We start from the raw sequence: 15,293 nt of genomic DNA, 5'->3' as shown, positions 1-15,293 counted from the left end.
CATCGTTCTTAACCAATAGACCTCGAACTCACACTAATTGATTGAATGATTGACTGGTTGGTTAAAATGGAAATATCGGAATCATGTAACTGGGCAGGTGGCGAACTGAGAAAAAAAATGTTATGGGCCGAAATTCACAACGTTTCCGGAATTATATGTATACTAGTAACATTTCACAACTTCCTGTTTACAAAAATATCAAAATGCTGAGCCAGATCAGTCGGACAGCATTATCATTCATTTAAAATAACTGACAAATCAAGGCTGTTTTTAACAAGCTGGTTTCCAGTAAGAAAAATAAATCGAGAGTCCAAAATTCAATCAAGAATTAAATAAAATCACACAGCTGTTATTTTCTTTGTTAAACATTCGTGATTTGATAAAAAAAAAAAAGTCAAAGCATTAATTTTCAGTTTGACTGTATGTTGATTATTGCCATTTTAAATGACAGGAGCAGAACAATCTATGAAAACATCCTCAATTTGAAATGTTTTGACTTACATTACTAAGCTCAACTTTTCAAACTATGAACACAGGCACTATACGTTCTGTCAATACTAAGTAATAAAATATTGGCAATGGGAAGAAAATAGTATCCATATAATAGGGCTCTTCACGGTTAGTTCGGCCATATTGGATAGGGGGCAGATTTTCATAATAGAGGTAAAAATGGTGTGAAAAATACGGGAAAACATCATTAAAACAGAGCTGTTGCTTGGAAACACACATAGGATTTCCCACACTTTCATACCATTTTCACCTCCTTCCAAAAAATCTGCCCCCTATCCAATATGGCCGAACTAACCGTGAAGAGCCCTATTATATATACATACACTATTTTCTTCCCATTAGCAATTTATTTTACTATTGACAGAACTTCATGAACATCTAGTGATGTGCTATGAACAAAACTATGTAAGGAAAAAGGTAAGACACCTTTATTTATAATACACCTTATCGCTAATCCCGGCTGACCCGGCCGCTTGAACTTTTGACAACAACAATCACTTTTCCATTGTGGCGTCAGATATTTTGTTTTATGACGTCAATATTTTACAGGAACCTGTGTGATATCCAGCAATGGCGGAGAAATAGCGATAAGGTGTATCTCTTTTGAAATTCTGGATCTGAAGTGATTTTCTGATATGACTGTCCACAGAAATTGCTTATTTTATATTTACTACCTTTCTTCAGAACAGTGACTTTTGCATCTACTGTTTCATTCTGTAAACTGAAACAGGCAAAACTTTAGATAGGCACAGATAAAATGTGGTGTGGTTAAATCAGTTTGAAGAACAACCAAATAATTACAAGCTCCTGACAAGAGCTCATACAAATCTGAGACTAGTAGTCTTAGTACAAATGTATAACCAAATAGATGAAAAATGAGTAGGTTTCATTCAGCAAATATAAACAGTACAAGAAGGCATAAACTTGTGAATGCTCAGAAATTTTTTGAATATTAATCATGTAAAATACATTTTGTACCTCTAGCCAATTGCAAAAACATGAACAAGAAGGTTTAATAAAAATAAAGTTTGTTGGTTTAATTAAATGTACCTTATTGTTAAATTCAATTTTTATTGAATGCCTACAAATTGTAAAATCATACAATTTACTTTTAAGCAACAAAATTCTCTACCTTATTTAGAAAACTTAATTCATATTTGTGTCCTGCTAATTATGATAGCTACATCCTAGCTGTGAATGTTTATTTAATAATAAGAATTTATCATGTTCATTTTGTTGTACAATGTATGTTCATTTAAGTTTGTGCTTAAATAGAGTTTTCATTTATTTTTAGCTGTGTGCATTAAAAAGTAAGCATGGCGAAGGAATCTGAGGTGCTTGACCATACTTTATGTCAGGAGATGGCCAAATATGTTGAGGAATTAACAACCAGTGGAAGACCAGCCTTAAATCCTGATATCATGAAAAGTTTCAAGAAAATTTGCAGGTAGGATATTCTGCATTATATTTACTTAACAATGAACAATATACAATAGATATAGGTACATATAAAATTGAGAATGGAAAAGGGGAATGTGTCAAAGAGACAACAACCTGCCCAAATAAAAAACAACAGCAGAGGGTCACCAACAGGTCTTCAATGTAGCGAGAAATTCCCGCACCCGGAGGATACATGGATATGATATACATTTAATTTAGATGCAAAGTTATATCCAAAGAGAGAAAGGAAAACAAATAAGAAAATTGAACATTCAATTGCAGCTTTCATAAATATATTTAAGAGAAATATAAAGTGTTTTTGCAAGATCCTCCTAAACTTTGAGAATAATGTACAAATGCATAGCTATAAACTTTGATACCAGTTTTATTGTTTAGGACACATTTTTTTTAGAATAACCATGACGCATACTTCAGATTGTTTGTATGCTGATATTAAATAGTCTCTTACAAAGACAAATATGAGAAACAGTTTTTGTCCTGCTATAAGTATGACATAATTGTTCACAAATGATAGGTATCACTTTCAAGATATCAATAAACATTTAAAACCAGATGAGTGTTTTCTTTGTGACAAGTAAAATGTGTAATACAAGCAGATAAAATTATATACTTTGTTTCACCTGGTTTTTTTTCAGAGTATCATCTTTGTATTGTGAACAAGCATATCACCTTTTGATTACTCAGCTTGAGAAAGGACATTCAGAGATAAGACTATCAGCTTTCCAAATGATAGAGGAATTATTCAACAGATCCCACTGCTTCAGAGAACTACTTATTTCTAACTTTCAACATTTCTTAGAACTTACAGTTGGTGAGTACTAATATTGCGTCCCATCTCAAATCTACTTTCATCACATCAGAAAAAGTTTTTGTCTACATGTTGGTATTTTATGTTGTTAAGTTACTGTCTCATTGGCATACACCCCTCCTTTAATTTATCAACCTTAACTGACCACTTATATTTGGGGAAATTAAACACAGTGATAGACATAACCAAAAATGCTGTGTACACCTTAAAAATGGTCTCGCATATTTAACATGAGACTGACCAACCATGCGAGGACTGGATAGCCTGTCAAGGTCATAAACACCCATCATCATCAAAATGATAGATTAGTTGGATTATGTTATGAAGACTGTACTTTAAATTGTTGCATTGAACTTTTGTTTATTTTACTTGGTTAAAACTTGACTCTTTGATGATGTTTGTAATATTTAGTCTTCGTGGATATTGTTATTGTATTATTATAATAGATGAGTTTTTCTGACATTACAGAAACAGATTATGATAATCCTTTACCTCCACCTAAAGCCGCCAGTGATTTATTGAAGTCTAGTGCTTACTCAGCCATACAGAAGTGGTATGATAAGTTTGGGGAGGAATACAAAAGACTCACTCTGGGATTCAATTTCCTCAAAACTTGCAAAAAGGTTGGATTATATTGTGAAGAGTATTATTATGTGAATAAAAAGAAAACTAAATGACAGAAATTTTAAATAAAATATGAGAAGATATATATAGCTTCTTATAGAATGCTTTGTATTATTAGAATATATTTAATTCTTGCTGTAATTCCAAAAAAAATCAATTTATTCCTTTATTAAATATTAAGATTATCTGGGTTATCTCCTCTTATAAGGAAAAGTTTAAAGAATTTTCAATCAATTATTTAAAGAAGAATAGTCAAAATAATATTATAAAATCATGTTCTTTTCCTCAATTTAATGAAAGTAACAAATGAATTGCAGTCCTGCTTTTTTCATTGAAAATCTAGCTCTTTTCTCCATTTTATAATGCAAAATGGTGGAGGAACTCCTCCTCAATACGACCTCAAGTTATACATAGTTGAAAACTTTTCGTAAAATGCTAAAAACACAAAACCATAAAGAGGTATATTAAAAAAGTATTATTGTAACAGTTGATTGTAATGTTTCATAAAAAAAATTGATGGTTTAATTAATCTTTTATAAATTTTTGATTAATTTTTATAATTATCTAGGTTCAAAATAATGCATGTAAGCAGCATTCATATCAATAAACCAAATCCTATAGCAATTTTGATAAGTAATTCAATATTGAAAAGGGTTTTATGATTTAATGGATGTTTTCTTGTTAACAACTTTTATGATTGTAAATTTAAGTTTATAGGTTTATTTTATACAAGTATTTTATAAGATAATTACAATATAATCAAAATGTTTTAGATTGATTTTAATGGCATTAGATCAAGAACTGAACTACAGCAAAAACAAGAAAAGGAGAAAGAGGAGAAACTGAAGAAAATTGCCAAAGAAAGAATGGAGAAGACATTAGAACAAATGAATGGTCAGTAAATGGAAATTTCTACTTCATTTGACTGATTTAATCTAGTTTTTTGTTTATTAATTGCATCCTCTTCCATTATGAACTAATTTAGAATTGCTTGAGATCTTATCTCTTCAAATATATGCATTATTCATATTTGCTTCATAGAGGGACATGTCCCCTTTCAAACCTATCCCGGTGAAGAATAAAATCCAAAGTTTATAGAATGATTTTGTACTATAGACTATTTATACTTTACATAAATCTTTAAAGTTAAACGCTGTACAAAATTATTTTTCATTCTCAAACATATAATGTAAAATCAGAAAATATTGCAATGTTTTATTATTGTAAAAAAATTAGTGACAGAGTTATGATCGAAATAATTTAAAGTTGCATTTTTAAATTTTTTACATTAATTAAACAGGATTATTGTCTAGAATCAATGATTAAGTAATTTTTGCACACAATTATTTTGGAATTTACAGTACTCACTTTAATGTATATTTTCACCATTACTTTAACAGTAACCCTTTATTAAATCATCTTACAGAAATGCTAGAAGACATCAAGAATACTATAACAGAAGCAAAAACTGGTTTCCAGTTGATATTACCTAGTCCTGATGATTTCTTCATCGAGACAGGAGAGGATGACACAAGTTCAATAACAAAATCATGTGTTGAGAATAGTAGAACTGCAACCTGTACAGTTACAGATGGCGAATCATCTAAAACCTGTACAGTGACAGATGGTGAATCATCAAAAACCTGTACAGAGACAGATGGCGAATCATCAAAAACTTGTACAGTCATAGATGGAGAATTATCAAAAACCTGTACAGTGACAGATGGTGAATCATCAAAAACCTGTACAGAGACAGATGGTGAATCATCAAAAACCTGTACAGAGACAGATGGTGATAAAGTGACTACAACAACCGACGATGATCTGACTTCTGGTTCAAACAGTAATCAACCAGAATGTGAGGTGAAAGATTCATCAGACTTGGAAATTAATAATATATCCACATGTATTAGTAGTAAAAATGATAATGATAAACCCATTGGTACATTAACTAGTAAAATTAAAAGTGAAAATTGTAGTGAGGATATAGCTACGGATGATAAAACAAACAGTTCTTCCATCAAGGGAAGTAATTCTGTCTATAATGATTCTGAAAGTGATGAAAATTGTACCGAGAATGAAATGGACGATGATAGTGAAAGTGATGAGGAAGAGAACGTCCTACAGGAACATGGGCTACACAGTTTTAAATATAATCTATCTATAGATATGACACCAGGTGTCGTGTCGCTGCAGGAAACAGACGATAACAAAGATCTACTCCAGACACTTAAAGATCATTATAGACTGATTGTTACTAAATATAAACCAATTGTCAATAAATGGATACAGGTAAAGTTAATATTATGATAATAAAGCTGCTACCTTCATATTTTGTATCAGTTGGGATAATTGTACAAGTATTTAATGTATTATTATAAAGAACAGTAGCTATGTTCGTGTTTTTGAGATTGCTTTTCACCTATAATTAATTCACCTATGTGAATTATGGTAAAGTTAGAATGTTATGTATCATTTGTGATGCCGTTATACCTTATTGTGAATGCTATACATGTATATTTTTAAGTGTAACTAAGCAAACGTTATAATGGAATCATAGTTCTACAAATGTAAAGTAGAGAACATATTGTTAACTGTGTTCTGATGTTGCTTAATTTTAGTTTTGAATAAATCAATGAATGAATGCACTTCACATTTATCTGTTCTTATTGCATTTCAGTATTTGTTAAAAATATTTATAATTCCTGATTTATTATAATATTGTACAGAATCTGACAAAGTATGGAGATAAAGAAGATCTAACAAAGAGTGTGATAGACGTTAAAACTGACCTGGATAGTTTATTGTCTAAGTATAACGAGATGAACATTATACCTGATGATAAACCTGATGTAGAGATGGAAGGTAATCAAATCACCGTTTTATAAATCATTGATTGACTACATGCACCAGTTTTGGTTTCATTGAAACACTTCCTTTATGCATAAATGAGAAAGATTAAACTGTGAATTTCTTCATCTAGTATAAGGTATCAATTCTTGACCATACACTTCTGGTCACCTCAGCTAACTGATTGGTTGATTGTTATTTGCTTTATAATCAGGGGGAAATATTTCATTCATCTTCAGAAGGAGAAAAATTTTAAATGGTTGTAACAGGCCATACCATTTCCTTAAAGAGTTGTTGCAAGGCTTCTTTAATGAACAGAGAGCATGTCACTCTCTGCTCAAGGCATCAGATTCAATATTCTTATCAGTATCACCAAACAAGTCTGTAATTTATACATACAGCAGAGCCAAATGGACACTGTTTGTTCCAAAGGAACAGATGTGCAATATTTCATTAATGACAAGCTTAAATTTACATTATTTAAGAAGGTTGAAATTTTTGACAGATATCTAAAACACAAATAATTAACCTAAAGGGAAACAGTTTGTATTATCAAAATATTATTATGTTGTCTGGAAAGGTTGACTTCTTCCTTAGATAATACATGCATCTGATAACTGCCATTAAAATGAATATTTTGTTTTATAGATGATAGTGATGATGACTTTGAAGATGTTCCTGAGAAAGAAGGATATGAACCAACTATACCTCCACACAAAAGAGCTGAATATGGTATTTCTGAAACAAATATGGCATAATTTACAATAGATATTTTTTATCTAAAATATAGGTTTACATAATTTACTTTAACAAATTTCTAAACACATAAACCAGTACTTTGATAGTTTGACATAACAGTTGAATTACTGAATGGAACAAAAACAAAAAAACAAAAAATCTTTCCAATTAATTTTTTTTTTTTTTTTTTAAACATATCCAGTACTCAATTAAACTACTTGTTTATAGATCTTCCTACTTACTTTTTAGGATTAGACCCATTGCCAACATCAACAAGATCAGAGACTGTTACACAAAAACCCAAAGCCAGTACAAGCAAGAATACCTCTGGTTTCTGGAGTCTGTCTAAAACAATAGAACAGAAACCAGAAAGTGATCCAACCACAATGAAAGCTAACTTTGCTCGTTTACAACAACAAACCTCTAGGTATGATAATATATGGCTAGCTAACTTTGCTTGTTTACACCAACAAACCTTTAGGTATGATAATATATGGCTAGCTAACTTTGCTCGTTTACACCAAAAAACCTCTAGGTATGATAATATATGGCTAGCTAACTTTGCTCGTTTACACCAACAAACCTCTAGGTATGATAATATATGGCTAGCTTGAAATAAATTAAAGGATATGTCAACATACAGCTGTAACTTTGTTAGATAAAGTAGATATTTAAAAAAAAAACTATTCTTTCTATCCAAGCAATAAGTTATATATTGGTCAGTAATTATCACCATTTATCTTTCTATCCAAGCAATCAGTTATTGGTCAGTAATAATAACCATTTAAATGGTCTTTTTTTAGATTAAACCATTAATTATATTTTCTTTCTTGTGGTTTCCATTTGACATTCCAGCATTGCATTTAATGGCATATAAATAATCTTCTGATTCACATATATTTGTTCAAAGCAAAGGGTAAAAGAATTTATAATAACTTAAAGATAGTGAACTTTATTTCTGTACATTAAGTAAAAATTGACATCTTTGTAATTGTAGTACATCAGCAACAAGTAACCAGTCCAAACCTAAAGTACCATTACAAGTCAGTGGAGACTCACAAAAAGACAAACTGTTGGAGAAGGCACCAGTAGTACCATATGGAGTAGACTTAGAACACTGGGAAAATCCAGACAAAATGGAGGCTCCAATGGTTGTTAAGTAAGTTGTTTTACAAACACTGGAAGAGCCCAGACAAAACAGAATTTAAGAAATAATGTTTTGTTCAGTCACTTGTAGAATATATTTCTTTACTGTCAATTCAGAAATTAGTTCATGCATTTATAATTGCAAATCCTGCACCACTGTCAAAAAATTGTAATCTTATCAATCTGCTTGGACCAATTTTGTGAAAAAAATATTGCTTCTCAATTATGAATGAGAGTTTATGCATTTCTCATCTTTTGCATAAATAAAATCATTGCAATAATTTCTGAATTAAATTTTTATTTACAGTTATGATTGGCTAAATACAGTGTGGGCGTATACGGAACGTGATAATGGGGAATCTAAAGCTGACCAAGTATGTAGAGGTCATTATGTAGAGGTCAATGTTTTCTGTTATTGGGGAAGCTGCTTTATTTCGCCAGCAATTCCTTTTTAGCTCACTTGGCCTAAAGGATCATGCAACATATTTTCATCACTTGGAGTCGTATTGCTTGCAACTTTCACAAAAACTGTCTATGAAACTACCAGTCCAATTTGAACAACACATGATCATAATCATCCTTCAGATATCTATTTTAAAAATGTGTTCGATAATCTTGCAGTAGATTGAAACTGTTAATAGTAAAAATTATCAGCAGAATAAGATATATAGAGATTAATACATGGCCCTTTCATATCGGCCCAGGTATCGTCCAGAGACCCCCATATCAGCCCAAGAAGAAGTCGAGTTCCCGTAAAATGTTGACATCATAATAAAAAATATCTGACGTTACAATGGAAAATGAAACAGACAATACCGGAAATATCGAAAGTAACTTGCACATGGGGCACTGTTATGGTTTTGTGCACGAGATGCCACTGATATGGGTTATCAGCCCTGGTTCGAAATTATGGCTTGTGTACTTCTGTTCATTACACATAGCAAAAGCTATCATATCAATGCTAAGTATATAATAAATACAAATAAGACAACATAATGAAATTGTCATAGACTCCTTTTAGAAGTTATTGCCCTTGAAAGACCATTCAATATTTTTTAAATGACTCTTTTCTCAAAAATTGCTAAATAGATAGACTTCATATTTTGCCCTCACCTTGACAATTTTGTTCCCTATCAAATACTTGACAGAATAACTTTACATCTGCTCAGCAACTTAATAGAGATGAATAGACGTATTTACACTTGTATACAAATTTGTCCGCCATTACGTCAAATCACACAAGTTCCCTTAAACTTTTACATCACAATTTTATAAGTTTGTATCACAATTAAAAAGTGCCTGTTGCTGACGGTTATAAGGAGCAGGTTAAGGTCATTCAGATTAAAAAGTGCCTGTTACTTGACGTCATGAGGTTATTGGGAGCAGGTTAAGGTCATTCAGAGAAAGTGCCTGTTGCCTGATGTCATAAGGTTATTAGGAGCAGGTTAAGGTCATTCAGAGAAAGTGCCTGTTGCTTGACGTCATAAGGTTATTAGGAGCAGGTTAAGGTCATTCAGAGAAAGTTCCTGTTGCTTGACGTCATAAGGTTATTAGGAGGTTAAGGTCATTCAGAGACAAAATTCAGCTAAATAATAGTGTAAATACATTTATTGTAAAGTGTGTGCTACTATTTTATCTGTCAGACACATATTTCCTGTTTTCTGTTACTTTGAACTATATGTGGTGTATGCTGAACATAAATGTAGTTATATTTGTCAATTGTACACTAGCGCATTTAAATGTAATTTGCTAACATATAAAATCTTCACATGTTTTGAACAGGATGGCTTGGCAGCACTTAAGAATAGAAGCATAAGTTTTGCAGGAAAATTTGAAGCTGTAAAGTGGAAATGTAGAGCTCCTATGCCTAATGGAAAGTTTTGTGAAAGAATGGATAGATTTAAGGTACGTTTATAACGGGTAGTTAAATCTTTGCTGATACTTGGTATCACTGTTGAATGATGTATAAAGTATTACAAAGTACCTCTATTGAAGGAATTCTTTCAAAATATGTGAACGTTTGATACCTTTACTAAAGTTTTTAACATAAGTAAACATATTAACAGAAATGTTTTAAAAACTGGTTGTCAATAGATTATTGAACTAAAACAACTTTGTATGTTTGTATTTTTTGTAGTGTCCATTCCATGGAAAGATAATAGCCAGAAATGACTCAGGACAGCCGACTGATCCAAAAGACATAGCCTCTCTGTCTAGTCAACATGATGATATTGATAGTAAGATAAGTTTATCTAATGATGACAAAGACTATTTTCAGTTTATTTGAATCACTGTATAATAAATTAATGTACAGTTAATTGCTTAGATTTTCCCTCACATTTCCACCAATGCACATTTATCCATAATTTTATCTTTTCATATCATTGCAACGTTAATGTATCCATATAGATATAGGTGATGGAAATATTCAAGAGGGAGAAGTTTCAAATTTAGCAAAATATTTACGGTAATTTGCCACTTCTAACCTCCTGCTAAAGTTGACTATCAAGCTGTTTTATATCTTCATTTTAATAGGTTGATGTTCACATCAATGATTACTTGTCAAAATGTTTAGAGCAGTATGATAGTAAAAACAAAATTGTCAAAACTGAAGAAGAAAAATTAGCTGTTACAGATGCGTTCTCTTGTTCACCTTTTTCGGCCTTAAAACATTTACACAATTCTTGACATGTTTTTAGTTAATATTGTTATTGTCATTACCGAAGGCATCTATTGGGAGCTTAAAGAAGATATGAATATCACATGTTCTACAAGAAATATATTGCTGTGACCTCATGTCTATTTGTGTAATTGTAGTAACAAGCAATGACCAGTCCTATTGGAGAGATCCAGAACTAGAAGCCGATATTGAAGCAGCATTAGGGATAGACCTAGGCTCTAGTAAAGGTAAAAAGAAAGGAAAAGGCAAAGGTAAAGGTAAACAGAAAAAATATCCAAACTTAACAGATATTACAGAGGTTAAAAATACATCAAGGAATAGATTGGAGAAGAAGATATTTAAAAGGTAATATTCATGATATTATACAGTAAAAAGAAAAATATAGTACACAAAAGGATATAATATAATACATTGAATGATATAATATAATACATTGAATGATATAATATAATACATTGAATGATATAATATAATACATTGAATGATATAATATAATACAGAATCAGAATCTGATATATTACATTTAAAGGATAGCCTACCAAAGGTTTGTGGTTCTCTTCTGACACTTTGTTTCCTCCTTCAATAAAACTTGGCTGACATGATACAGCCAAGATTGCTGTAAGTAGTGTTAAACACCAACCAACATACTTACAAAGTAAAACAGTAACAATTAAGTCACTTTGTCATGCTTCAGTGTCTGCACTTTTTACAATGATTAAAGAGTTGATCTTTCAGTTAGGAGGGGTTTTAAGGATATTGTTATGGCTAAGTTATACTCATTAGTGATTTAATGTGTTATTTCAGTACATTTGTATTTACATATATAACATACTTGTTGTTGTCTCTTTGACACATTCTCCATTCTCAATGTTATATGAATGTGCTTCCCTTTTAGGTCTACAATGAAAAGAGTTGCAGCTGACTTGGATGAATTAGACAATAAAAAGGCAAGAGATAAATTTGGCAATCAGTTTGTATATCAGATGTCACAACGTTGAATGAAATACCAAAGTATTTGTTTCATAGATGAACAATTAACCATGGTATCAGATGTCTCAAGGATGAATGATATATACCATAGACTACTCTTAGTCTGCCATTGTTCAAACTTCTGTGTGTTATGTTGGATTTGAAACTTGAGAAATGCTTTTGGCAGAAAAGGTTTGAGATGAATGACCGAGAAACTCCCCTCAATTGTAATTCTAATCATGGATGCATACAATTTGGGCAACAGTCCACCCTTTTCTTATGCTGAGTTATTCTTTTTCATTTTTGTCTTCTGTTAAGAGTTATATTATACAAGTAACTATATCCATAGATACCACTTACCTGGTGCCACACACATTCAGGTTTAATACAGATGTCTAGACAAAAAGGAAAACAGGAAGAAATGACTTTGTGAATATGAATCAATATAACAATTTAAATTGAAAAAAGACTTGTAAGATACATACAAAATCAATACTATTGCAGACAATCCTTTTCACAGAAGTTATAGTAGTTGTTCCATTAATGATGGCTCAATACTATAGTTCATTGTATAATATTTGTTTTTATTTATTTGGTTCAGATTTTACTGAAAGAATTTTTATATCAAGATATGAAAATGTTTATAAACTGTTATATTTGATAATAGTGCCATAATTGTGTTTTTTACAAATTTATTGGTCATAATTTGTATTTGTCCATTAGATACATTCTATGGTCTTTTAGATGATTTATACATATAAACTGTGAGGATAGCATTATTTACCCTGTCTGTCTTTCTCTGAGGATTGGTCTATTTCATTTCAACAAATTTCTCCAAGCCAGTGAAAAAATGCCAATAAAAATTTCAGAAATGTTCAGTACCTAATTCTTTATGTACCTAAATTAAATGCTTTGGTCAAAAGTATATCTATGATAATCCAAAAACAGAGGGAAATGTTATTTAGGAGATTTTATTTAAAGCACACCATGGAAATTTCCTTACCAAGAAAAATGTTGTTAGTGATTACAATAATCTGTTAAATTTTTCAGCATTAGTGTTAAACAATTAGGCATTCTACATGTATTTTCCTGTCACTTTGTCATCAGTAAAATCTATCTTTAGTATAGACAGAAAGAAAAATATTAAAGGTTCTAAAATTGTCATGATATTCAGATGTTTTAATCACCTCATTAAAAAAATTGGACTGTAGAAATTAGATTTTTTGTTGGTGTTTAAAAAGTAAAATCACAAAAATACTGAACTCAGAGGAAAATCAATTCGGAAAGTCCGTTTAATGCCTCTTTCATTATATTCCCTTGGCTGTATGATGGCAAACAGTTTATGTTAGTGATGGAATTTGGTGTACTCAGAGAAAACAAAATACACTGAGAATCTTTATCATTAAAGATCAGAGTCAAACTCTTCTCACCACAAATATGTGCTTTCATTACAGTATAGAATTGATCATGTTGATATTCCATATTTATATAATTTATGTAATGAAGAGATCAATATTAATTAATTTTACTTATTCATTTAAAGGTAATAAAAGATGTCTACCTATATTTTGCTTTGTATTCCTTTTTTATACACCATGGTTGACATCTGTTGTGATCTCATCATACACATTGTAATTAATCAGATTGTCCCTATCCAGCAATTCCTCTGTAAGAAGCTCTATTTGAATTGTACTCTTGGACAGTCAGTTAAATTGTTTGTTTACACATTGAACGACAAATCTATGTGACGTATAAACTTTTTTGACGTCAGACACACAAATCAATGAATGTGTTTGTAGATAGATGTTTTTGTGTTCTGTTAAATTGTTCCTTTTAAAATTGTTATACAATGATGACTGATGTACCCATATTTTGACTATTTTATTTATTGTGTCTGTTTAGTTAACGCATCAATGTAAATATAACGGAATTTGATGAGACTGTCATCAAAGTGAGAGGGTTAGCGCTATAAAACCAGGTTTAATCCACCATTTTCTACATTTGAAAATGCCTGTACCAAGTCAGGAATAGGACAGTTCTTGTCCATTCGTTTTTGATGCGTTTTGTTATTTGATTTTGCCATGTGATTATGGACTTTCCCAATTGATTTTCCTCTAAGTTCAGTATTTTTGTAATTTTACTTTTTAGGTATAGCTGCTAGCAACATCTATTGTATGTGATGACTGTTTGACTTTAAGCAAGACATATTTCAAAGATTCTTTGAGAGGGGGTAATCTAAATAACCGTAATTTCCTCAAATTATATTTTAAGATGGATTGCAATAAAGCAGTTGTTTGTGTATGCATTGTATCAGTTTTGCTGTTTACATTTTAAGTCTTTCTAGCAGATATCCATTTCACTTGAACATAGATAGATAGTTGCCTCATTGGCAATCATACTACCTGTCCCATTTAGATTTCAAGTAAGTTGTCAAAAATGGTAAATTGGTAAAAACAAATGAACAGTTACATTTTACTTATTTAAAGGCTCGACAAGCCTGCATTTAAAATATTAAAATTAAACTTTCTTGAGTGGAAAAATATCTTAAATAAAGGTAACAGTAGAATACTGGTGTTCAAAAGTCATAAATCAATTGAGAGAAAACAAATCCAGGTTACAAACTTAAAGTGACTATAACCGAGGTAACACATCAACTATACACCTGGAAAAAAGTATTGCAACCCTTTCATTGAAAACAATGTAAAATGATTGTAGAATGAGTATATTTTGGGTTTTACCAAATACTTTTGGTCAGTTTATGGTTACATTCAAAAAATCTGAATGAGTTTTATGCATAAATTCTAAATTGAATTCTATTGTATTAACTTACTTTTCATCTAATATTAATGCTACATGGTTATGACATAATAGCAGCTGCAGTGAAATAGTTTTTCGTGCTTTTCACAAAAATACAAATTTGCAGGACTCATTTTTTCCAAAACATTGGTTCTGCAACAAATACAGATTTTTATGCATTAAACTCATTCAGAACTTTTGAATGTAAATTAATAACACATTCAATTTTAAACCATAAACGAACCAAAAGTATTTGGTAAAACCCAAAACATACACATTCTACAATCATGTCATTTTACATTGTTTTCAATAGAAGTGTTGCAATACTTTTTTCCAGGTGTATAGAAGAAACCATACAGCAATCTTTCAAGAAAAAAATAAAAGAAGATAGCATAATGTTTCTCTATAAAAATGATATTCTATCAATGAATAATTCAAAATTTGCAGACTATGTTACATCTATCCTGATCCAACTAAATAAACCAAAGATACAGCAAAGATTGTCTAATATCTTGACTTGCATTTGGAAATTGACAATTAGGGTTGTTTGAGAACTTCAAAAAAAGAAATAATTTCAATTTTCCAGAAGCACCTGTTCAGATTTGTGCTGATCGTTGTTTCTTTTAGTCTTTGTGGGTTTCGACTTATTGTTTTTAGTTGTTCTCTTTGTATTTTCTGAGGCTTAAATTAATATTTATTATGGCCTGCATA

General features: G+C 30.8%; 1 protein-coding gene across 2 annotated transcripts; it reads left to right on the top strand.

Annotated features, from left to right (window-relative positions):
• The first annotated feature begins 136 nt into the window (after positions 1–136).
• On the top strand, positions 137–13,352 carry LOC139513620 (UV-stimulated scaffold protein A-like). 2 transcript variants are annotated; one of them, XM_071302281.1, is made up of 15 exons: positions 137–288; positions 1,805–1,957; positions 2,607–2,782; positions 3,248–3,402; positions 4,177–4,297; positions 4,830–5,695; positions 6,133–6,268; positions 6,902–6,985; positions 7,241–7,418; positions 7,989–8,150; positions 8,445–8,511; positions 9,920–10,042; positions 10,275–10,374; positions 10,955–11,162; positions 11,713–13,352. In XM_071302281.1, exons 2-15 carry the CDS (start codon positions 1,827–1,829, stop codon positions 11,813–11,815), a joined length of 2,610 nt encoding a protein of 869 aa, XP_071158382.1. In that variant the 5' UTR covers positions 137–288; positions 1,805–1,826; the 3' UTR covers positions 11,816–13,352. The 2 variants fall into 2 exon arrangements, with proteins under 2 accessions (XP_071158382.1, XP_071158383.1); XM_071302282.1 differs by lacking the exon at positions 137–288 and adding an exon at positions 880–927.
• The last annotated feature ends 1,941 nt before the right edge of the window (positions 13,353–15,293 follow it).

This window comes from Mytilus edulis, chromosome 2, assembly GCF_963676685.1.
Source record: "Mytilus edulis chromosome 2, xbMytEdul2.2, whole genome shotgun sequence".
Classification (NCBI taxonomy): Eukaryota; Metazoa; Mollusca; class Bivalvia; order Mytilida; family Mytilidae; genus Mytilus; species Mytilus edulis.
Note: the sequence above shows the minus strand (reverse complement) of the source record. Positions and strands in the feature narration are given on the sequence as shown.

Bases quoted from the DNA above. Each gene is read 5' to 3' on its own strand.
- LOC139513620 (XM_071302281.1), top strand. From the start codon at position 1,827: ATGGCGAAGGAATCTGAGGTGCTTGACCATACTTTATGTCAGGAGATG. The intron at 5,696-6,132 runs GTAAAGTTAATA...AATATTGTACAG, and splicing joins TTGTCAATAAATGGATACAG to AATCTGACAAAGTATGGAGA. The intron at 6,269-6,901 runs GTAATCAAATCA...TTTGTTTTATAG, and splicing joins ACCTGATGTAGAGATGGAAG to ATGATAGTGATGATGACTTT.